A 26,079-nucleotide genomic window follows, 5' to 3' on the forward strand; every position below is an offset into this window, starting at 1 on the left:
TTCTGTGTGGATGGTGTGAAGACATTTCATTGTCCATAAACCTGCGGTGAAGTCCTTTCTCTGGTTTACAAACTGAGTACGTGTTATCTCCTGCAAGGGCCAACAAGGGCCAGCGCTGATCCTGTTTACTCCACACACAGCAGACTTTCCCAGGGCTCAGCCTTTTGTAGTGCTTGGTTAAATCATGTCTTCACAGCTGTAGTGAATGAAAGCCTGGCAGGAGTTATTTTTATTCTCTTTACTAAACCAAAGTGAAGGAAGAACAACCCCCTTCCGACTGCTGCAACAAGCAGAGTCCCCTGAGGGCTACAACCCAGGCAGTGAAACAAAGAGGAATATTAAAAAAAAACAAAAAACGCTGAAATGAGAATAACTCAGGAATCTGAAAGCACGTCGGACTCCAAAGGTAAAGTGTTGCACTAGCAGCCATCGAGCTGCTGTAATTAGGTCAGGTGAGAGGCTGGGAAAAAGTTTTAACTTTCTGGACACTTTTATTTTCCTCGGTCTCTTTCCCGGGGTGCTTCCTCTGCCAAATTCCAATATAAAGGGAATCCAGCCTTACCCTTAGCACAGTCTCCCTTTGTTGTATGACACAGTCCACACTGCGCTGGAAACAAAACACGACGCTGCGGTGACTCATCTCAGTTTTGCCCGTCCCATCACTAGCACATTTGTCTTCTCTCTTTGGCGTGGAGCAGCCATCTTGCTCAGAAGCAGATATTCACGTGTCCAAGGATGCTGGGTATCCACGTAGTTGCCCTTTGGGGCTAAGCATCAGGCATGTGCTCGGCATCGTTATCCTAGATGTAATGGGAACAGACCACGAAGCAGCTGGATCAAAGTCCTCTCCGTCCACGCCTCGGCTGCCTCTTTAGTGTCCAGAGTGGGATGTAAGGTGTCAGGCTGCCGCCAGTCGTTTGTGGAAGATGTGTCCAGTCGGGCAGTCGGGGGCGTGGGTGTCCAGTCTGTATATTCAGGCAGCTGGACACAACATGTTGATCATCATTACATGGTGCTTCATTTGTTTCTTGATCTTAGACAATGTGTGCGTCTGGCCCGTCTCGACTACCTTCAGGCACTGCGGCCCTCGTCTCCTCCAGACAGCCCTCACTGTAATGCGACTAATTGGACTGGCCATCCACAAAATATGCTAAGAAAATGCTGTCACTTAATTAGCAATAAGGTTTGACCGATTAGGACAGCTCATTTACCGACTGGACAAAAACGGTGTCACATGTCGGGCACTAATCACAGCCTGCACGTGCGCATGTGGATGGTGATGTTATCGCTCTTGACCATTGTGCATGGGGAAATTGGCTGACCTTAATTGCAGTAATTTCGTTAGTAGTTACAGTGTATGACGCGCTGGCTGGACTGTTGCAATCTGTCACCCACACTGTCCATTGTCCAATCAAAATGCTGCTCTCGATAAGTGGCCCATGGCCAAGCCAGCACAGCTAACCAGACAAATGCTATCATTAAGTAATCAAACCAGACTAACAGTCTGTACTTGCAGGGTCCAAATCATTAGGCTTTATGACAGAAACACTAATGCTTGATAGAGTCTGGGGAAGATGTCCAGTCCAGACTGGCAGACAGGGATTGTGCATTGTCTCCCCTTTACAGCAGCAGGCCAATGGAAAACGACAGGGACGTTCAAGGTCTAGTTAAGCAGCTACTACCATACCTTTAAGTGAGCTACAGTGAACTGCAGTGGTGCTATTATGCCACATTTTCAGAAGGAAACAAGCAGAGTTCTCCATTTTTATGCTATTTTCATGCTATTACACCATTTTCAGAGTGCTGAGGTTGTTTTCACTAGGTTCTTTCCAGACCTGCTGAATCAAGAAAGCAGTTAGACAGAACCCGCCTGGCAACGTTTGGAAGGCTAAACAATCACAAAAAGCAGCACATCATGCACAAAACAGCGTCATCAACATCTATCAGTTTGGAAGAGCCGACTCATGATGAACTCGAATAATAAATGGTAAATGGCCTGTATTTATATAGCGCTTTACTAGTCCCTAAGGACCCCAAAGCGCTTTACATATCCAGTCATCCACCCATTCACACACACATTCACACACTGGTGATGGCAAGCTACATTGTAGCCACAGCCGCCCTGGGGCGCACTGACAGAGGCGAGGCTGCCGGACACTGGCGCCACCGGGCCCTCTGACCACCACCAGTAGGCAACGGGTGAAGTGTCTTACCCAAGGACACAACGACCGAGACTGTCCAAGCCGGGGCTCGAACCGGCAACCTTCCGATTACAAGGCAAACTCCCAACTCTTGAGCCACGATCGCCCCAACGGACCAGTTGCAGGAACCAAAATATGCTAAGAATTGCACTGGGAGACACACAGAAGTGGAGGATCTATCGGTTTTGTAAGGAATGAAAAGATGAGAGGTAAGTGTGCTAGCCTAACTATTAGCCTAAAAATCCATCATCAGTATTATATGAATCATGATAAAACACACCAAGTATGTTTTGGTTCCTGCAACTGGTCCGTCAGGTTATTGTCTCCCCAGAAACACTTCCCTTGTGCTTTTGGACATCTGTCTCCACTTTCTTTTTTGTGTGCTTTTGCAGCATTTTTCTTATTGCTGCTCTTTTCTTCAGTTGCAGTCCATTTGTCCTCTCGGGGCCACTGTATGATTGCGACCATTCAGTTATATGGAAAGTCTTCATTGATGTCACAGCACAGGGCAGCAGTTTGATCTTTTTTGGTGCACACAGTCAGACTTGTTTTTGTAGCCCGCTGTTGGCCCATAAAACCCTGTGTTGACCAGGTGCTGTGAATATGCACCATGCCTGCCACAGGACACATCTGTGTGCTTAAATACTTTATACATAAGGCACCTTTATTTCACTGAAGGAGCTGAACTGGCACAGTGTGAGCGCAGAAATTACATACGATTGTCTTTAGTCTGTAAAGTTTTCATTTCATTAATAGATGGTTTAAACCAACTTCTTACTTCAGACTGAGTCGATCAATTTGCATGTAAACATTTGTCATCTCGAAAACATAAATAAAAAAGTGAACAGATTTAAATTTGGGGGTTCTTTCAAAGCAGCTAGTGTTCGATAGAGTCTGTAAAAGTGATACTGCCTCTTGTTTGGAACACAGTAATAAAACTTAATAATGAGTTGAATTCAAAGACACATTTTTCATTGTGCTGCTCTCTCAAACCCAACGCCACTCTAACTACAGCCAATCAGACGAACAAACAAACAAGCCCCGCATGCAGACCAATAACAAGTCATCTATCCTCAATTTTCCCTCTCCCCCTTTCACCAGAATGCCTTTCTTCCCCTTTTTTCCTCTCCTCTGGGCAATCTCCAACTCCTCATATACATCTGTACATTGTAAATTGATTTCCTCTTTACAAGGGAAGATAATGACTGTGGCGACAGAAATACCTGTAAGTGAGGGATAATTACACTGTGAGACACCACCCGCTGAGTTTCTTTCTCCAAGCTCCCAACAACATGAATTTTAAGCTTCGATGGCACTCAGCGGCGTCACACCAATAAGGGCCAGGATTTGATTAAAATTATAGTTCTTTTGCTTCTGCTTCATCTATTAAGATAGGAATCTTGTTCAGGACATTTTTATATACATGTAAAGAGGGGCTGGTACAATTTAACATTTCTCCCCTGCTGTTAGACATAAAAGCGAACAAGGTGGGGTCTGTAAGCTACCTGCACAAAGCTGCTCGTAACAATTGTACCACGGTCCTCCTGCTCTGCTGTGCTCTCTGCAGCTGTGGGCGAGGTGCTGTTGGACCGATGCAGGCACAAAGCCTGGGTCAGTGGAATCGCATTTTTAACACTTAAGAATTTGACATCAGCAGCTGCATCTTGGGACTGATTGATATCATAATGGGATGAGACGCACTTTCAACTGCTTTACTTGTTATGACACATTTAAGAAACTTGAAGGCCAGTACACTGTAGGACAATCCAGGGACAACATCACAGCACCTACAGGCCACTGGTGGACTTTTCTCACAGCATCCACCCGATACACAGAGAAACAAGCTAATATGTTGTAGTGTCGTTTCTCTGGATGTATTATTATTACAATGTAAAGCGCCTTGAGGTGACTGTTGCTGTGATTTGGTGCTGTGTAAATAAATCTGACGGGACGGGGATGAGTTCCTGCCCCAAGTGGAGGAGTTCAAGTATCTCGGGGTCTTGTTCGCGAGTGATGGGAGAAGGGAGCCGGAGATCGACAGACGGATTGGGGCTGCAGCTGCAGTAATGCGGACGCTGCACCGGTCCGTCGTGGTGAAGAGGGAGCTGAGTGTAAAAGCGAAGCTCTCAATTTACCGGTCGATCTACGTCCCTACCCTCACCTATGGCCACGAGCTGTGGGTAGTGACCGAAAGAACGAGATCGCAAATACAAGCGGCAGAAATGAGCTTCCTCCGAAGGGTGGCTGGCCTCTCCCTTAGAGATAGGGTGAGAAGTTTGGCCATCCGGGAGGGGCTCAGAGTAGAGCAGCTGCTGCTGCACATCGAAAGGAGCCAGCTGAGGTGGTTCGGGCATCTGACAAGGATGCCCCCTGGGCGCCTCCTGGGTGAGGTGTTCCAGGCATGTCCCACCAGGAGGAGGCCCCGGGGCAGACCCAGGACACGCTGGAGAGATTATATCTCTCGGCTGGCCTGGGAACGCCTTGGTATTCCCCCGGATAAGCTGGAGGAGGTGGCTGGGGAGAGGGAGGTCTGGGCCTCTCTGCTTAGGCTGCTGCCCCCGCGACCCGGCCCCGGATAAAGCGGATGAAGATGGATGGATGGATAGTTTCTGCTGACACTCTGGAGAGACTAGTTGTGCTAGGAAGATAACATGGATCCATAGATTGTATTAGACTTTATGTAGCAAGACCACAAAGTGTGGAAGTAAAAGACAAAATACTGAAGGAGAAGAAAGAAATATGGGAACACTATGTACACGAGAATATAATAAATAATAAATAAGGCTGGAAGGGCTATGGAAAATGCACATCTGCCAAAATATTTCACAAAAAAAGACGTCAACATGATAAATACCAAATGGCAGAAACAGAATACAGGTTTGATTAAAAGACCAATGTGACGTCGTCCAATGGTGTTGAAGTGGAAACATCTTTGAGGCTCTGTATCTCACAGCAAACCATATCATTGTCACATGATTCAGTTCAAATACTCCAAAGGTGTCATTTGTGATATCTGCCCTGCTGCCAGCCTTCAGTACGTATCTCAGGAATCTGATATCTGATAAGAGGACTTTCCTTCACTGATGAAGATTCATTCATCATATGGTGTCATGTGACTTTGATTGTAGCCTGGTGCAGGACCGTCTGGTCCGGCTGTAATTTATAGTGATGCTGTTGCTAAATGGGCAAAGTATGCTTGATTAATGACTGCCATCTACCTGCACAGTGGATTTACTGGCAGCTCAAAGAACTACATGCTACGTGCATATGTCTATACCCAGTATCTACAGCTCTGTGGCCTTAACAGAATCACCAATGAATCTAACAGTTTTTGCACTGTGGGAGAAAGAAACCCACACAGGTATGGGTTTGCCCTGAGGTGTGTGTAACCCCTACAACACCATCACCTAAAGTGTGGTCCAGACATGCTGGGCCTCATCCATGCCTTCGTCCATGCCTCTGCGACACACGTGATCAGGTGAATGCATCATTTTGTATCTGGTCTCAGTATGTTCTCATGTTCATGCTGAATCCACGCTGGCTTTGAAGCATCCCATCTGTCTTTTATTGTTTTTCTATTGTGTTTGATCCCTGATTATCACTGTGAGTTATTAAGTTCAATTTGTTATTGTACAAATGATGAAATGAATGTGTTCAAACAACATTTGAATTGGTGACAAAAGCTTCAACTTCTACAGTGATTATCTCCTCTCATTAGTCACCATTTCTCAAATCAAAATCAAAAGCGCCTCCTTGCTTTCACTTTTTTTCCCTCCTTAAAAGTCATCAAACAGGCATTGAGTACAAGCCCTAAACTTCTAAAACAAGCTTCTTCTAGCAAGTGGAAGGAGGAGAAAAAAAGCACAATAGGTGGAAACAAATGAGAAAGGACAAGTTTCTATATTCTGAAGTAAGAGCTAAAAGGTATGCAGATGTCTCCTCATTCCTCTCCTTCCCCGGTGACAGGTATGTCAGGGCTCTGAAAGCCCTTGCAGTATAATTACACGCCATCCTATCTCCCCCCCAGCAAAGTAGGTGTTGCTCGAAAAGGAGCATCGTGCTATTAGATCCCTTCGACTAAAGGAAGGGAAACCCAGGGGAATCGCATCTTTAACAAAGCCCATCTCCTTTGCCTTTAAATATCTCTAGCACCCCCACCCATCCCTCTGAGCCTTGCTATCTGTTTCTCCGCCCAAAGAAGAACTTGTCTTCTCTATATGTGTGTGTGTGTGTGTGTGAGTGTGTTAGCGTGTAAAACAAGGCACTGGTTTAAAATAGAATAGAGAATCATATTTACAGCCTGGTACAAAAATGTGGAGGTAAAGTGGAGCCAGGTCTGTGTGCCTGTGGTCAGTGTAACTGTAGTAGTTTATTGCACAGTTACTTATTTACTCGTTTTAGCAGGTATGTGCACCCATGCTGTTTATGAATGCAGCTCGCTAACACAGTATTCAGCCTCACATACAGCTCGCTCCTACAGCCTCTCTCTTTGCTGTGCACCTAGCATCACAGCACTACCTTTTTCATCTGTCCCATGTTTCCTCTGCTATTGCATTAAATACCTTCAGAACAACATCTCATAGCCTGTGTTTTATTCTCCTACATGTCTGTCCCAGCATGCTCCAGTCACCTCCCTCACACACTCTACCAGTCCACTCTTTCCCTCCTGACATCCACCCTGCTGGGCGCACACAATGACTACATTCAACATCAACTCTTTGATTTCCGGCTTTAAACTAATGATCCCGTCTGATTTTTTTCGACTCCATGTCTCTTCTACACCGAGGTTTGAATCTGCCTCCGGTGCTCCTGGCCTCCGTCCACATTGTCTCCTACACTCCTTCTCTCCATCATGTCAGCCAGCTTATCATCCATAGTCCCTACATTTAAGGTCCCCACTGTCACCTCCAAGCCTACATTTCTTCAGCCTTGCTGCCTCTAAACACGTCTTCCCCTCTTTCTTCTTTCATTGTCAACACTTTCCACTGACACCCTGCTCACTGGTAGAAACAAACTAGCTGCCATCCCAGTTCACTAATCAGAGCAAATCACCAACAAAGGGAAGAATAAATTAGTTACTAAATAACCAAAGTTTTCTTATGAAAACTATTAATTTTGAAAAAGGAACAGTGCAAATGTTTCCAGGGAAGCATTCAGCATCTGTGTGATGTGAAGGACAGATACAAGGCAATTTGATGTAAAACTATAAATGTTAACATAACGTTCAGTGGAAATATTATAACAGTGTTTTTATTCCACTGATGAGTGAATGCTGCTGCTGTCAGGGGACTTTATTCTGTTAGTTTTATTATTATTTCTAATGACTGACTGTGTTTCTATCTCTTTGACAGCGACTGTTATACTCTGTACATCTATGGGGTTATTTTATGCTTTATTCCATATGGTGATTTTGGTATTTAATTGCTTGTAAAGTGATCTTGATTGTCTTGAATGTACCTGTGAATAAAGGTTTCTCCCTATATCATGATTATATTCATTAAATGTACATATCTATATGCATGTGCTGCATATGAAATTGGTGACAAAAGCTTCAACTTCTACAGTTGCATATGAAAAAGAGTTTAACATGATGCACAGATTAACATGAAGGGTAAAAACATGTTCTAATTAACTGCTGCTGCACAGAAACCTCAGTAAGAATAGATTTATCAGTATTTACACGTTATTGCTCGGTGATGTAATCAAAGTATTTTGTAAGTTTTAAAAATATTTTAGAGCCACAGCTGGAGGAACCTCAGACAGACGATGTCAGTGGAAGGTTTTAGCACACTGAGATATGTAATGATATAATTTTACTGGATGTTAGCTCATCTCTCCAGTTTTCTAATTCAGTCAGAATCATCCTCAACAAAAATATAAGGCTGCACAAAACCTGCGTGTGTTAGGCGCTCTGCTAACCTAAGTAGGTCAAACTATCTGCGAAGAACGCAACTCCACAAATTTTCCATCGTCAACGCCTTTACAGGCGTGCGTGGGGTGGGGGTGGGGGGGTATCACTTGTCACAAACTTGACACTTCTCTCCCTTTCCAGAGGAGGAGGAGGAGGAGGTGAGGGAGAAAAGAAAGAAAAGAAAAAAACTCCAAAGGACTGCTTCGTTGTTCTGAAGTTTCCCACCCTTCTCTGCATTGCCTATCATTACTACTGAAATCAACACTTACCTTTTCAATGACAACCTGGCAAATTGCCAGACATTAAGGGGAAGTGCATGAGGCCTGGAGTGTGTGTGTGGATGCAGGCTTGTTGTTTGTGTGTGTGGGTGCGGTGGGGAGGGTGACTGTCTAATGCCTGGTCCCAGGGGCAGGAGGCAGGATGCTAAAATAGCTTCATGCCTGCGCCTGCTCCGGAGCAGGATGGAGTTTTGGTTAAAAGGTTCCTGCTTTTTTTCCAGCCCTGTGAAAACACGAGCAGGTTTCATCTTTAGGGACCCCATTACAAGGCGCAGTGAAATTATCTGAACTAGATTAAACCTGCTGTGCTCTCAGACAAAACGATCCGTACAAGAACAGCTGGAGAGGAAAACGCTAAATCCCACAAAACCACCCTCTTTGCATTTTTCCAAACAGGAAGAAAAGGGACAGCGTATGTGTGTAGTAATGCATTTGAGTGCAATAAGCTGCAAAAATGACAAAATAGCCACGGCCAACTGCTCTTCTTCCAAATTTCCTTACATCTCACAGTAGTGCAGAAACACCTGTACAAGGAGAGCAGAATCCCACGCCTGTAACAGAGTGTGAGATGCAGGCTTTAACCTCAGAGGAGGTTTTTGCAGTGTTTGGGACTCGTCTGATGTTTTTCACGATCCACAGACAGAATAGGGGAAGCTACCAGATTGCAGCAGAGCTCGGTGGAGAAATAATCACTGCCACAGCAAATTCATCTGTTCTGCGATAACGGTACATTTCAAAGAAGTTGTCCAACACCTCAACTCTGAAATGTTCTCTTATATACTGATAACTACAGCACTATGGCCATTTGTGTATTTGCTCAAAAAACTTTTTCTATATGTATGGAAATTTACCGAAGACCAGCACGTAGCTAGAGACAAGGAAAAGAAAGCATTACATTTGAAACGATGACCAAAAAGAACATGGATGCTGAGAAATCGCTGTAACGGATTCATGCTTTGCTCCGTTCGATAAACGGCGGGTGTAACGAGTGTGCATACAGGTGAATACAAGCTTGGAAAGAAAAGCTTCTGGACTTCTTTGAAGACGTTTCACCCCTCATCAGAGAAGGTTACCTCGCAGCCCGTTGTTCATTCAGTGGGCTGGTTTGAGTCATTGTGCAAAGGTCTGTTTATAAGGTTGGAGACCTGCAGTCAGCTGAGACTGAAGAAGATACCTGGTGACGAAACGTTTCTCCCACTGAAAATGTCCAGATGAACAGAATCAACCTTTTGGGATCTCACCCAAGAAGTTTCAGGCTTCGTCCACACTCAGACGGCGCTTTTGGTCAAGGAAAACAGAGCTTTTTGAAAATGTTCTCCAAAGTGGATAGATTTGAAAACGTTGTTTCCGTGTCACAGTGTGGACTGTTTAAATGGAGGCTTTGGAAAACCTGACCAATTTTAGTCATGTGATGCACTCATGTGACCAATTAAACTAAGATAGCAGAGGGAGGCTCCAAACAGCTTTTCTTCAACTTCTTTAACTCTCACTCACTTTTGCAACTTTGTGCTTTTGTGTTACTCACAGAAGCAACTCCACCTCATTGTTAGTCCATTTAAAAAACGTTTTCCTCGACGTTTCAAAGAGCAGGGAAAGTAAATAAACGGCAGACAGAAATAACGCAGGTTGAATTGTCTTGCATTTCATGCATGCTCAGTACAAGAACATAAGCATTTTCAGTGTGGATTAAAACAATTGAAAATGATAGCGTGCAGCATTTTTAGACAAAAACACTGCTTTGAAAATTATCTGGATTAGTGTAGACGTAGCCTGAGTGTCACGGTCTGGCTGGCAGACCGTGGGGAGATGGGGAAATAGGACCCAAACGCCGGACTCTTCAGTGCAACAGTGTTTATTTACAAGGTGGTGAAGTAAACAACAATAAATCCCCAGTTTCCCAGACTCCCGTGTAGTGTCTTCTTCCCAAAAGTCCCCGTGTAGTGCTCTCTGCCCCAGTGTCCCTGCACTCCCCGTGCTCACTGCTCCTTCTCGTCCCACACTCCTCCTGAGGGGAAAACAATAGAGGCAGCCGTTAACACTTATCCCAGCAGGCATACACTCACACTTGACTTGTTTGAAGACTGACGTGTAGTCAAACGCAATAATCCCGCGTCGGTGGAAGCTCCATCGCTCATCTAAATAGCTCCCCCGACGAGCCCAGATGAGGAGCAGGTGTGCGGCCAGGACTTCGGGTGTGGCCAGCCCTCAAGTTAGACCACGCCCCCAGGGCTGAAGGTGCCTGTAACTTGGCCACAGCAGAAAGGCAAAACACACACATACCTGCCTACATACAGATGTGCATAGGGGCAGTGCAGACAACACACCAAATAATAATAATAATAATAACAATAACAGTCACAGTCCCCACTGCCCACGGACCCCGAGTCCCCAGAGCCGGGTCCGTGACAGTACCCCCCCTCTAAGGGTCGGCTCCCGACGACCCAAAACACAACAAAAACCACAACCCAACCATCTCAGGGCGGGCGGCGGGGGGGAAACAGGACGGAGGGCCGGAAAACCCCAGTTCAAAAGTCCAACCACTGCCATGGTGGCAGCAACAGTTCTTGCGGCCGACCAAGTGGACCGCAAGCAGGCAAAACCCGCTATGGGTCAGGCAGTGGTGGGAAAACCGTTCGGGCGGCCTACCTCCAACCCCGTGATGGGAGCAGAACGCTTCAGGCGGCCTGCCATGGATCCGGTGGCGACGGCGTTGCAGTTCCGGCGGGCGGCCACGGGTCCGGTGGCGGCGGCGTTGCTGCTCCCGCCTCAGCACAACCCACGATTCCCGATGTACCGGCCGGGCTGCAGGACATGGCGGCCGGGCTGCAGGACGTGGCGGCCGGGCTGCTGGACGTGGCGGCCGGGCTGCTGGACGTGGCGGCCCCTCAGGCACGCCGACCTCCAGCTCTGGCTCAGCGGATCCCTCCGGACCTCCGAGCTCCTCCGGTGGCAGCGCGGGCTCACCAGGCTCGCTGAGCTCCTCTGCTGGCAACGCCGGTCCCTCCGGCTTGTTGAGGTCCGCCAGCAGCGGTGCGGGTTTCTCAGTGGGTGGCTCGCTGAGCTGCTCCAGCTCACAGTGCTCCTCCGGCATTAGCTCGCTGGGCTCCTCCGGCATTAGCTCGCTGGGCTCCTCCGGCATTAGCTCGCTGGGCTCCTCCGGCTCTAGCTCGCTGGGCTCCTCCGGCTCTGGCTCGCTGAGCTCCTCCGGCTCGCTGAGCTCCACAGCTGGCGACGCGGGCTCCCCCCGCTCGCTGAGCTCCTGCTCGGGCAGCGCGAGCTCCACCCGCGGCTCCCGCTCGCTGAGCTCCTGCTCGGGCAGCGCGAGCTCCTCCTGCGGCTCCCGCTCGCTGAGCTCCTGCTCGGGCAGCGCGAGCTCCTCCTGCGGCTCCCGCTCGCTGAGCTCCTGCTCGGGCAGCGCGAGCTCCTCCTGCGGCTCCCGCTCGCTGAGCTCCTGCTTGGGCAGCGCGAGCTCCTCCTGCGGCTCAGCGAGCCGAGCTCCAGCTCCGGCTCGTTGAGCTCCTCCAGCAGCGGCGCTGGCCCCCCAGCTGGCTCGCTGAGCTCCTCCGGCTTGCTGAGCTCCTCCGGCTGCAGCGCGGGATCCCCCCGCACGCTGAGCCGGTCACCCGGCGGTGAGGACGGCGACATGGCAGCAGCAGGCGGTGGCAGAGCAGTGGATGTGGAAGGTGGAACAGATGATGACTGACCGACTAGCTGGGCAGCTAATTGAAGTGAGGGTGATATGTCCAACATGAAGGGTGGAGAGGAAAACAATGTTACCGCTGGCTCAGCAATTTCCAGGGGGCCAGAGGCAACTGAGGCCTCCAGTTCAGCCTCTGGGGAAGCCCTGGGGAGAATCTCAGCCTCCCGATTGTCTGTAGTGGCAGGCTCATGTTCTAGCACTGGGTCCGCGGCTCCTCGTGCGGTCAGTCCAGAGTCAGCTGGTTCTTCCCAAACCACAGGAGTGAGGTGAGCTACGGTTTGACGAGGATGACGCCGGCGCCGTCTCTTTCGTGTTGGCGGGGCAAAGGAACCTGTCCCCTGTTCATCTGTGACTGGATTCGTTAAAATGACAGGGTCCGGTCTACTCACTGTGGTGACCAGCACTGCCGGTCTTTGGTCTGCTGGCACAGAGGCCATTGAAGAAGTGAGAGGAGATGGAGTAGGGCGCCGTCCTCCTTGCAGTGGAGGGTCCAATAGGTGAGCAGCAAGCGGCGGTGGGAAAACCTTCCGCCTATTAAGAAAAAACCAGGCAGCGAGGGCTGCCAGGGAGGCAGCCGCATCCTCCTTGCCCAGACAGCCTAAACCAAACAGTTCAAAGCTAGAGCTCGCCCTCAACACAGTTACAATTTGAATTAGTTTTGCAATGTCCAGAAAGCTCATGGAACAGGTGGTTGAAGACAGGAAGGCATCAAAAAATACGACCTGCATGTGTCTCTGATGTGGATCCGCCGCCTGGATAATGCTCCGACAGTATTTCCAGAGCTGGGCGAGCAATTCCTCCTGTGAGACGGTCCTTGAGTCCGCTGGGCCCATAGCGGCGGGATTATTCTGTCACGGTCTGGCTGGCAGACCGTGGGGAGATGGGGAAATAGGACCCAAACGCCGGACTCTTCAGTGCAACAGTGTTTATTTACAAGGTGGTGAAGTAAACAACAATAAATCCCCAGTTTCCCAGACTCCCGTGTAGTGTCTTCTTCCCAAAAGTCCCCGTGTAGTGCTCTCTGCCCCAGTGTCCCTGAACTCCCTGTGCTCACTGCTCCTTCTCGTCCCACACTCCTCCTGAGGGGAAAACAATAGAGGCAGCCGTTAACACTTATCCCAGCAGGCATACACTCACACTTGACTTGTTTGAAGACTGACGTGTAGTCAAACGCAATAATCCCGCGTCGGTGGAAGCTCCATCGCTCATCTAAATAGCTCCCCCGACGAGCCCAGATGAGGAGCAGGTGTGCGGCCAGGACTTCGGGTGTGGCCAGCCCTCAAGTTAGACCACGCCCCCAGGGCTGAAGGTGCCTGTAACTTGGCCACAGCAGAAAGGCAAAACACACACATACCTGCCTACATACAGATGTGCATAGGGGCAGTGCAGACAACACACCAAATAATAATAATAATAATAACAATAACAGTCACAGTCCCCACTGCCCACGGACCCCGAGTCCCCAGAGCCGGGTCCGTGACACTGAGAGTATCTCTGGCAGGGCCAGGGACCCCCTATAGAGATTGACGGACCACGTGACTTTCGTGCATTGCATGCCGGGAACTCGTGGCAAAACAATCCAAGTACCACATCAAACGTAAACATTTGCAGCACCGCAAAACGTTTATTCTCCGGTTCCAATACCTTGTTGCTTTTTCTTTGCTGCACAAAAAGGTTATGTACAAAACAAAGGAGAACAATGCTGGTCCGTATAAAGACAGACTTGATGAAAAGTCAAAGAAAAGATACGAGGAAAAAAATCTAAGGAGTGAAAGGGTCAGACCCTTACGAGCACACAGAGTGGACAAAAGACGTTAGCGTGCTGCCCAACTTTCACCACGCTCATATTTATAATCATACGGTTCTTGGAGTGAGTGCATACACTCATGAAGTTTAGTAACTTCAGGTCACTGCAACAAGCCCAGGTACAGTTTACCGACGGATGGGTGCAGGACCTTGAAATGCACCGTGTAGAACGACAGACCATCGTACGTATCATAAGTTTACCAGTCTCACAAATCATCTTCATAAATACACATTCGTTAACCGTTTATTAATATAACCTTTGAGCTCAACGGTAATTAATTAGTAGTGGAAATAATTTCTGGTAGCATCACAGAAATGTAGCAGTGACAATAATATTGTATGCTGTAATCGCAGTGGACAATTAGTGATACAATACAACTGTTTTATCCTGTGAATAAAAGTATATGTTTTTGTCAATGTACCATAATAACAGAAGCGAAACACAATATTGTGTCAGGACAATTCACTATTTATGCACAATAAACAAAGGAGCATAGCGCGACCATTTCTGTTCAGCGCCAGACTTGCTTGTAACCTATATCACCAATTATGTTAAGAAAAATGACATATTAACTACTACAAAACTCTGACCTCTGTGTAAATGCTTGGAGCAGATTAACCTGTGAGCTGGAGGGTTCTGGGACGTTATATTTGATCTTTGAATGGCTGCAATCCAGTCGCCTCTTTGTTACTTCGGAAACACGACTCGAACAATTTCTCTTCAACAACGTAATCTGATAACAACCGATCTCTTTACCCGTCAACTTCCCGTGGCTGTCATGCGACCGGCTATTGCAGTTAATAATACAACAGCTTCTTGCCATTTTTTGTGTTTCTTTTTATCGCTGTGTAACGGATTTCAATTGAAAGCCTGCGTGCGCTAGTACCTCTTGCCACGAGTTCCCAGAATCCTTTGCGGTTTTGCCCCTGAATGACGTCACATTTTCAATCTGTATTGATCCTCTGCCTAATCACACAAGCCACGGTGTGAACGGGTGTGGTTCACAATCGGCCAAGGTTTCGGGTGACACTTACAGAGGTGTTTGCTGAAACTCTTCTTCATTAAAACTCAATGCAGCGACTGGAAGAACCGATCCTTTTAAGGATCCAAACCCAGCAACAAATGCATTCCCAACTCGGAGACCACAGCATTCTATCTCTAATGTAAATACACAAACCATGCAAATTTGTCATTCGGTTGCTTTCGTCAGTTCCACAAAGCTGAGTCCTGATCAACAACCCAGACACATCCTGTATCAGCAGTCTCCAAAGGGGCAGGAGCCTCCGTGCTTTCCCTCAGCTCTCTCCACTGAATTGCTCTGCATTCATTTCCATTCTGCAGTCTTTTGCTTTAAAAACCCTTACAATTGTAACCTGTTTTGCATTTGCCCCCACCCCACCCCCCGTCTGGGTTGGGAAGATGCTGCTGTCCGTGTGCTTATTCAGAGAGAAATGGCCTTTTGTCTCTGCTGCTCTCCGTCACAGAAGGTCACGCAGGCTTACCCCGCTGAATAAAGCCTCGGCCATTGTTATAATTTGCATTGATGCATAGAGGGGAGCGATGGGGTGGCAGAGGGCGAGGGTGGGTGTATGTGTGTTTATGTGTGGTAGTGTTCGAAGGGGGAGGTCAGCGTACCGTGAGGCAGGCAGGGTGGGAGGAGGTTATGCAGAATGACAGTGTCTTTGCTTGGAAATGTGAACAATGGATGGACAGTGTTTTTTCTTCTTCTCCCTAAACCGCCACGATCACTGACGTACACACACATCGTCCTCGTAACTCACCCCTGGGAGAACGAAGGCCTCATTCTCCAAGGTCAGCGGCAAGGACAGAGCCGGGACAATTAGTATGCAGAGCAGGAGTGAGGTGTCATTTAAGGGTATTGCTCTGATGCAATTACATTAGTTAGGCCAGGGAAGAATTCCCCATGTGACCTCAATCATATGTGGAACTGAAGGAGGAAGAGAGGAAACTGGCAAAAAGGATCACCTGAAGCCTCTTCTTATCACCACCTCACCTTATCTTATTTGCTTTACCTACAAATGTTCAAAGGGGGCAGAGGTGACAGATGAACAGAGAGATCATTGGCTACTCTCTTTACATGGTGATGGGAATCTTATTAAAAGAATATCTTAGAACGTGTTGTTGAAGAAATATCAGCTTGTGCACTTTCAAAGAACTAACCCCCCCCACACACACACATTACATAAACGTTTTAAACTGACTTGCCTTTCTTTGAGTGAAATAAGTATTTGATCCTCAAGCAAGAAATGACTTGGTATTTGATGGAGAAACACTTGTTGGCAAGTGCAGACTTTTCCTGGTCACCAGGTTTGCAGACATCTCAGGAGGAATTTCCTAATGCCAGAACCTCGGAGAGTTTGGTTGCCCTGTGGCAGCTCGACGTTTAATCTCCCTCCCATTGAAGTCTGGAGACTAGCAAGACCACACCTTGAGCATAATGTGCTTCTTTAGCCACTCCTTTGTTGCCTTGGCAGTATGTTTTGGATCATTGTCACGCTTCCATCTATGAGCCATCTTCAGCGTTCCGGTTGAGGGAAGGAGGTTCTTGTTCAGGACCCCGTCAGTGGCCCCAACAGAAGAACATCCCCAAAGCTTAATGCTTCCCTCTGTGCCTGACTGTGGGGGACTGTGTTTGGGTCATAAAGCCTTCAGATTAGTGGATTACCTGCTCCACCTCCAGTGGCGTGTCTAGAAAATTTTTGTTGGGGGGGCCAGGTAGGGGCACAGATTTGGAGAAGGGTGGCAGATTTCATTGGCAGATAATGTTTAAAAAAAAAATTCTACCAACCATTAACCATAATTCAATAATCCTATAAACCTAATAACCAAATGCGCTTTTAACTCTTATTAGAATGAGATTTTAACCACTACGGTGCAAAGTTTTTAGATACTGCGTTGATAAAGTACAAGAGATACAATCAGTGCTTTGTCAGTGTTTACTCAGCATTCAAGGACATCAATATTTGCATAGTATTTTTACTGACATGTAGTGCACATATGTTTTGGGCAAAAACATTTTTGAATATTAAAATACGAACATTTGTAACAAACAATTGACAAATTAGCCAATGCAAAACTTTATCTGCCTGTTAAAAAAAAGAAGATAATCTTCTCACAATCTGGTGTTTGATTTTGAAACAGGAAAAAAGTGGGGAAACAACTGAAAAGACTAACATTTGAATAAAACCTGAAAGCAAGTAAATACTTTCTATGCTGCCTTATGGTAAACTTTGGTAATATTGATCAAGAACAACACTGGCTGATGATGAAATCCAGTCAGCTGGCATGGTGACACTGCCAGTATAACCTGCAGGGCTGGACTGGGACAGAAAATCGGGCATTTTGACTACAGACCGACCCACCAGGTATTAAAGCCATAAAGACTTTGAATGAAAACAAACCCTGTGGTGACAGTGATGTACAGTCTTGTTGGTATATGTATGATTTCTATACATTTTACGTCAGATAAAAACTTTGGTTGTAAGATTTAGATAATTATTTAATAAAAGCTAGATATTTTAAATGAGAATAAGAAAGAAAAGTATTTCTTTGTGCCCCCCTCTCCCTGTTAATGCCCTACCTGGCCCCTGGCAAAACTTTGCTAGACCCGCCCCTGCACAGTTACCAGCTGTCAGCTACCTAAAAAAGGATCCTGGTGTTATTTGTCTCTCAGAAACAGTTCATAACTTCCCTTCAACTCATCCATGTCACCTAAAAGGTAAACCTGTTTCTCCATCACCTGTTCAGCTCTGATGATTCAGTAAGGACATCTCCTGGTTTCATGTTTCCCTCTCACCACATATCCAAACCGACATCATGACCAGCAGCTTTACAGCTGTGGCTCCAGCAAACATCAGCTGATACTAGAAATTAATATTAAATAAATTCTAACAGCTGATCAAGCTTAAACGTGCTGCTGTTGTTTAGCGCGACATCTGCTGGTTTCCTCTTTCTGGCCCAAAGTGGGAGATAAACAAGAGAGCCGATCAGCTGATCATTGATCAGTTTCATGATTGAAGTAGCAACAGGAGAGGGAGGGGGAGAGAATGAGAGAAGAAGAGGCAGCTGTGCAGCGTAAAGACAGAATAACTCCAGGTTTGTGTCTTTTTCCATTCTAGCTAAAGTCCGGGACAAACTGCGTCTCTTCTCAGCTCAATAAGAAACGTGTAATATTTTCTCTGAATGAGGGACCATTCCATTTTTTTAAGGAGCCGTTGGCAACTCTACTAACTAACCTTATGAATAAAATAAAGTTCACTATCAGTAACATCATAGCACCCACCCAGCTGTATAAAAACTCCGTCAAGCTGGCTAGAACGCAGTATGAGTTATTGCAACTGAGGGTAAAAAGTCAGCACAACGAAAATAAACTCCACCTAAACTTGGTTTATATCTGACCCAGATAGACTGCAGGTCATAACTTCTTACCTGAAGTTCAGTTCACCTGACACTCGGACTGGCGGCTGCTTCGGGGCTCTCCTCCTGCCTCCCCTTCCCTCATCCACCTGTTGCCTCTGTGGAAGCCCCGTCATAGCCACCACCAAACAACGGAGTTATTTCTACACATCGACCTGCATCTGGCCAATCCACCACCTCTCATTGTTCATGCCGTTACAAAAAAAAATAAAAAATAAGTCAAATAAGCCCGACGGCCAGTCCAGCGATGTTAACCTGCAACCAAATCTGCAGCTCCATACAGCAATGTTACGACTTAGATTACATCTTATAACTCATAACTCTTATGTTAGCTGCCCTCAGTAGCATACTGTCTGAAATATTCCACGGCTGCAATAATTCTTTAAGTGTTATTTTTTCCTTGGTATTCTAATTTCACCGAAGTTTACTAAACTCAACAAACTTAATATTACTTACCGGGACATTTATTCTGTCCTCATTTTCTTTCACCGAAAAATTGTTTCCTGCAGTGCCGTCTTTCTGCTTGGCTCTCCTACCTTTGCTAACGTGATGCACATAGCGCAGAAGCCGATGCTGCATTCACTTACACTCGGATATCTGAGCGTCACCGTGAAAACATAATCGGACATTTGATATTTGATTGAATTTTATTTTTTGCCTTTGGGGTGGCACCTGGGCTGGCCAGTCTGGTTGGGGGGGTGGCCTGTGCCCCCCCAGGCCACCCCGCTGGACACGCCATTGTCCACCTCCTGAGCTACTGTGAAACTTTTGTGTTAGTATTATGCGACGGTGTAAAACCAACACAACAGTAAAACATGGTGAAAAATAAAACAAAGACAGAATGAATGTTTTAAAGTATCCTAGGCACCTGAAGTGCTTTGCCTTAAACAGGCTGCTGCTGCTTGAAAACCCTCCAATGTGGCTGAATTAAAACAATTCTGCAAAGAATAGTGGGCCAAAATTCCTCCACAGCGATGAAAGCAGTTGCAAACGCTTGATTGCAGTTGTTGCTGCTGGGATGATACAATCAGTTAATGTGTTTAACTGATTGTACTTTTTTACACAGGGCCAGGTAGGTTTGGGAAGCTTTTTCACTTAATACATGGGGTGGGGGGTCAACAGCTGTAAAGATGTGACCCCTTCATTCAAAGGGATTAAAGTGACTCCTGCATTTTCTGCTCTCTGCTGCTTGTCAGTCTCATCAGTTTCCTTGAGTGTTGTTAAAACAGCCAGTGTTTTTTTCTATTAGCATCCATCAGGTTACCAGCTTGTAGTGGCGATGCATTTAGGTTGTATTTTAGCCACATGCTAAACATGCAAACTTCCAAATAAAGTGTTTCTTTCTTTACTGCTGCCCATAATAATGGATATTTAATGATGTTGTGTTTTAAATGTTCCTGTTGTGGAGTGGACAGTCAGAGTATTTTCTTTGCCATAGCAGTTAACTGTGGCCTCAGAGGGAAAATGAAATTTGCTCCTCCACCAACACCCTTTTCCTTGCTTTTTTGAGAAATCTCTGCCTGGGTTGTAAATTTTTCCCAATTCTTACTCATTCACTCCTTCTATCTTTCTCCCTCTTGTCTGAATTAATGAGATGGGGTTTGATCAGGGCAGCCAAGTGTTCAGTGGGAAATCTCACAGCCCGCCTTGTGTCCCGTAATAGAATTTGCATCTAATGCATACATAAATCAAACATCTTTCTGGACATTTTCATATGCATAATGTCATTTCATCCGGTTTCTTTCCAAGTGGGGAGCTGTGCTGGGCTGAGGGTGGGCTAGTGTTGGGTATGTTTTGGGCTGGGAAGGGGGTTATATGTAGGTGGCAGTGGGGTGTTGGTACAGAGAGGTTAGTTTGTTTTCATGTTCCTTTTTTTTCTTACTTCTCTCCTTCTGTTCCAGTTTCGTACTTTTTTGACTTTGTCTTAATGCTTTCAATTTATTTTGCTGACTGCGTAGCCGTGGTGTGAAGCCATGCTTCGGAGATCTTTGGGGTTTGGTTGTCAGATATCTGCATTGAGTTTAAAAAAAAGGCAATACATGTGGATGTGTGTGTACATCCTCACGCCGCCATCGGTGTGTGTGTCTGAGGCATGTTGATGGGTGTTCAGAAGCAGTAGCAGAAGCTGCTTCATCACATCGCTACCTTATTCTTGAGGGCTTTGTTATGTAAATGCAAGAGAAAAAACTAGTAGATTCAAAGTGCTTTTTCTTCTCAAGGAGGTAGGGGATAAAAAAGAAGCAAGTGACAAGGTGTCTTGATTGTCCTTAGTGCTTTGCTAGTCTCGCACTAACAAGCTTTGATATTGTAGAAATTCCATTTGCAGTCGTCTCAATTTGCATGTCTTGGACAGTTCTTATGCACACTATTAACTCTCCGTGCTTCCACTGCTGTGGAGACAGAACGTGAATGTACTGGACCAAATGTACAGTCAAGTGTCCAAGTTGTGTGGCAATAATAATAATAATAGTAACACACACACACACACACACACACACACACACAAATAAATGAATATGACTGTTCGCGACTGAGATTTGTGTATATATGATAGGAAACACCTGATATTGCATCACTTATTCCCTGATGATTCAAGCTTTTAAAGGTGACCTATTCTGCTTTTTCTTTTTTTAATTTATTGTTACAAAGTGAACATTAACATAAAACATGGTAAAAGCTTCAAAAAGTGCAATACTTGCATGTATGGCCCAATATAATGGGGGTACGGTTTCAGGTGCCTTGAGCGGCATGTCCTGGGCAGCGAGCCACACCTGTCCTGGTGAATACTCCAGTGCCGGAGTGCGATGACGGTCCGCGTACCTCTTGCTCTGAGACACTGTGCTTTCAGGATTGGTTCCAAGCCTGCTGGCGGTGTTCCCGATGGTGTTGGACCGATGGGATTGTGCGAGCTCAGGTTCTTAGGGGGAGTGGATATTCCAGAGTAGGGCTGGGCCATATCATACCGTTCACGGTAACACCGGTATAATTTTGGGCAACGATAGAAGAATGAAATATCGCGATAGAATATGGGTAAAACGCGCATGCGCAGTGCCTTTGTTTTCATACGCACACGTCGGAAAAAGCATGGCGGCGAAAGCAAATCGTTGAATGAAACACAACTTCACTGGTGTGGAACTGGTTTAGCGTTCGTCCGTCAGATACACAACAAAGCACAATTTTTGGTAGCGCATGCTAGCGGGCCGTCGTTATTACCGTGTTGTTTGGAAAATACGACACTTTAAATCAATCCTTTGATTTTTCTGAAAGTCGACAGAGCCCCTTATAATCCCGTGTGCTTTATGTATGAACTCTGGTTGTGTTTACTGACCTCAAAACGATTTTATGTGCACGGCGCTCGAAAATCTGTCAAATGTTTCAGTACGACTTTGCTAAGCTACGAAGCCGCACCGCTTGATGGATTGTTGGAGCATTACGGCTATCGTAGGCGGAGCCTCATGGAGTGATACGTACTGGGCTTCAATATAATATTACCGAATTGTGTGTGTATAACCTCTTTTTAAGTTTTGTGGATATTATACATGGTTATGCTGAGGATAACACAATAATTCCCTCTAAGCTTTTCACCAAGTTGACGGGCCTAGGACTCAGCTGATCACTGTGTCAGTGGATCCTCAACTTCCTCACAGACAGACCCCAATCAGTGAGGGTGGGAAAACAAGTCTCCCCCTCCATCTCACTCAGCACTGGAGTGCCTCAGGGCTGTGTTTTAACCCCCTGCTGTACTCACTGTACACTTATGACTGTGTAGCCACATCTGACACCACCTCCATTGTCAAGTTTGCTGACACTGCTGTTGTGGGCCTGATCTCCGACAACATCGAGACGGCCTACCTGGAGGAGATTAGGAACCTGGAGACCTGGTGCCAGGAGAATAACCTCCTCCTAAACATCAGCAAGACTAAGGAGCTGATCGTGGACTTCACTACAAAGCAGGCGAGGAATTACAAACCCCTCATCATCAGTGGCACCGATACCTGGGTGTCCACATCACTCAGGACCTGTCATGGTCCTGTCACATCAACACCCTGGTTAAGAAAGCCCGTCAGCGTCTCTTCTTCCTCAGAAGACTTAGAGACTTCCATCTGCCACTGAAGGTGCTCAAGAACTTCTACTCCTGCACCATCGAGAGCGTCCTGACGTCAAACATCTGCACCTGGTTTGGGAACAGCACCAAGCAGGACAGACGAGATCTGCAAAGGGTGGTGCGCTCGGCAGAACGCATCATTCAATCAGAGCTCCCTGACCTGCTGTCCATCTACACCAAGCGGTGCAAGTCCAAAGCTAGGAAGATTATGATGGACCTCTCCCATCCCAACAATGGACTCTTCTCACTGTTGAGGTCTGGGAAGCGCTTCCGCTCCCTTAAGGCCAAAACAGAGAGAATGAGGAGGAGCTTCTTCCCCCAGGCTATTCGGGGCCTGAACCAGGTGTAGGACTGGACTCTCCCAAACACGTCACTATAAGACTGGACTCTCACACACGTCACCACATGCACCACCACACATTTCCTATAATCCTATAATTCCTATAATTTATAATCCTTATCTTTATAATCTCTTCTGCTATTTGCACATTCTTTACTGTAAATTCCTAAGTTAATTTGTAAATTTTTGTAGTAAATTGTAAATATTGTAAAACTTTTCTTCTGTCATTTAATGGTCGGGCATTGTACAGCTACAAGCATTTCACCCCCATGTCATACTGTGTATGGTTGTGTGTGTGTGACAAATAAAATTTGAATTTGAATTTGAATTTGAATTTGATATGTCGGCCAGTTTCCACTGGAAATGCCTTTTGGTTAAACTGTCAGCAAGGAATTTGCATTTGTACAGTTACATTTTTATATAACTTTAATTCACATAAAACAGCTGCTTGTTTAAGTGAAAATACATTGCTGTTTTTTTTTTTTGCACTAATAAAGTTGAGGAGTTGTAAAGTATTTTGTCAAGTGTCAATTATATCGTCAGTTATATCGTTTTCCAAGTTTGAAAGAAGTATTGTGGGCACCTGTCAGAGGCTATTTTTAATGGGACTGCCATGGAGTCTAAAACATGATCTACTAGGACTTTGGTAATTTCAGAGGCAGATGGGAGTTTACAAAGATGAGCTGCTTTAGAGAATCTGTAAAGGATTGTAAATGACAGTCTAACCGTTAGATGGTGGGAGGCCGGTAACAAAGTCTAATGTGATGTGATAATGGCTGCGCGAGCAGCTGCAGGCACGTTATGCCGATCAGTAGGTCGAGTCCCCGGGTCAATGTCTCTGGGAGGTCCTGTTAGAGAATAGAGGTTTCAGTGTCCCAGGTAAGATTTCTGATAGAAGAGGTGGATGGCAGAATGTGCTCAGGGGTGGACTGATCTGAATCTTGGGAGGACTCTCAAGAGACAGTGTCTGCCTTAACAGTCCTAGAACCTGGGCGATCGGAGAGATCAAGGAAAAAATGCCTAAAGAATAATGTCAGGAAAAGAAAGCACAGAGTTGGAGCGTACCTTGGGGTGGACTGCTCGAACCTTGGGCAGGTCCATCTTCACCTGCTATAACAAAGCCCAGGAAAGACATGAAACTCACATTTCTCCACTTTCTCTTTCTCCAAGCTGCTGAAGGACACTGCGCACATGGGTCTGGTGTTCGGCCGGAGTTCTAGAGAATATGAGAATGTCGTCCAGATACACAAAAGCAACATGACGGAGGAAGTCTCTTGAAACATCATTGACGAGGGACTGAAGACAGCTGGAGCATTGGTGAGGCCAAAAGGCATGACTAGGTATTCAAAATGCCCCACCTGGGAGTTAAAAGCTGTCTTTCACCTGCCGCCCTTGCAGATGGGGGCAAGATGGTATGCACTGTCGAGTGATTCAAACACTGAATAATTAGAAGCAGGGGATATTTATTGTTTATGGTGATGTCATTTAACCCCGATAATCTAGGTGTTTTAATAAGCTTTTTGCTTTGATCACCCATAAGACAGAACCTCTGCAGCAAATCACTTTTGGGAAACCATAACACTTTTTACGCTCACATCTCCAGATAATCCACTCATCCTTGGTTTTCCCTGGCAAGGTACAGTGATTAATTGGATTTTATTTTGTCGTGCCCAGTGTCTGTGATCTTCCTTCAGGCCCCATCACTACTGAGTTCCCGTGAGCTACCCCTCTCCAGTAGGAGCTGGGTTTTTCTTTGTGGCCAAGAAGGACAAGTCTTTGAGCCTTCACCTTCACCAAGCCTTCACCTCCCTGGTGATGAAGGCCATGGAGAAGATCATAAAACAGCACATCGTAAGAGCAACTGATCCCCTGATGGACCCACTCCAGTTTGCTTACCGTGCACGCAGAGGTGTCGATGACACAAAAATCTTCATCTTGGACTCCATCCACAAACATCTGGAGCTCCCTGACTCCTCTGCCAGACTTCTGTTTGCTGATTTCTCAACACTCTGCAGCCTCATATCCTGGCCACTAAACTTTCCACCCGACTTCACCTGATAATCAGCTAATCCTGTGGATATTGGACTTTTTGACAAACAGGACTCGAAAGTGTCATGCCCTGCGGGATCGGCAAGGCGCTGATCATAGTCTCCCCACTCCTGGCTCTCCTTTTCTATCTCTCTCTCCCCCTCTCTCCCTCTCTCTCCTGTTTTGCCGGGGGAGAACTCATGGTGGGTTCACGGCCCACGCCTTCCTGGATTGGGAACACCTGGGCCTCATCAGACCAGCTGGTATTTTAGAGGGAGGTCAGCTGTTCAACGCTGGATTGTTGTGAAGACTCTAGTCAGTACACGTCCAGCCCACCGATGACTGCAGATCCACACAGCCCAACTGTCACCTGGTTAAATATGCTGACGACACAGTTCTCCTGTCACTGCTGTCAGGCCCACTCTTCAGGAGTTTGTAGAGTGGTGTGACAGCTCAAACCTGAACTGAACGTGAGCAAAACCAAAGAGATGGTGGTGACCTTCTCCAGTAGGCAGAAGGATCTGGCTGCTTCAGTTACCACCACCATCCATGGGAAGCCAGTGGAGGAGTTGAGGAGTACAAATACCTGGGAACCATCTTTGACAACCTCCTGAAATTCTCTGCCAACACAGAGGAGATTCTCAGGAGGTGCCACCAACGGCTATACCTCCTTAGGAAACTCAACTCCTTTGGAGTCAGCACAGCCATCATGATGACTTTTTAATATGCCTTCCTGGAAAGCATCATGACCTCCATCAGCTGCTGGTTCCCCTCCCTCAGCCTTCATCCAGGAACAGACTGCAGCACACTGCATCAGTGTGCTCTACAGTCATTGGCCTGTCTCTGGCTCAGGTTTTCAGCCAACAGGCCCTCAGACAGGCAGCCAAAATCATCAACGACCCCTCTCACATTCTTCACCCCGCATTTCAATGGCTCCCCTCTGGGCGACGCCTCCACTGCATTTCCTGCAGGACTGAGAGGCGGAGGAGCGCCACCTTTGTCCCCAAAGCAGCTCTGCTTTTTAACACCAGCTGATAAGAACATCACTCACTTACAATTATTTACTCACCTTCCAGTCACTTTAATTTTAAAACTGTATCTACTGTATATTCTGTGTATTTATTATTTCACTCTTATTGCCTGTTCTTATTGTCCTTATCTTCATGCTGCTCTGTTGTTTGTTAATTGCCCCTTGGGGATAAATAAAGTCTTCTGACTCTGATTCTGGTTCTGGGATCAGTGGGACACACAAAGTCCATGAGGTGGTGATTC

The 26,079-nt window shown here is 46.4% G+C and overlaps 1 protein-coding gene and 1 long non-coding RNA gene across 2 annotated transcripts; both read right to left on the reverse strand.

The window, feature by feature from the left end:
• Positions 1-10,226: 10,226 nt before the first annotated feature.
• LOC143414126 (uncharacterized) lies at positions 10,227-10,704 on the reverse strand. Its single transcript, XR_013094675.1, has 2 exons — positions 10,477-10,704; positions 10,227-10,395 (listed from the first exon to the last, which is right to left on the reverse strand). It is a non-coding gene; the product is annotated as an uncharacterized LOC143414126 (long non-coding RNA).
• A 105-nt stretch (positions 10,705-10,809) lies between these two features.
• Positions 10,810-12,006, reverse strand: LOC143414132 (uncharacterized; the record flags this gene model as incomplete). The annotated part of the gene is made up of 1 exon (XM_076877845.1): positions 10,810-12,006. A coding segment is annotated over one exon (1,197 nt), but the record flags the coding sequence as incomplete, so codon positions are not given.
• Between the last annotated feature and the right edge of the window lie 14,073 nt (positions 12,007-26,079).

The sequence above is a fragment of the Maylandia zebra genome, linkage group LG19 (genome assembly GCF_041146795.1).
Source record: "Maylandia zebra isolate NMK-2024a linkage group LG19, Mzebra_GT3a, whole genome shotgun sequence".
Lineage (NCBI taxonomy): Eukaryota > Metazoa > Chordata > Actinopteri > Cichliformes > Cichlidae > Maylandia > Maylandia zebra.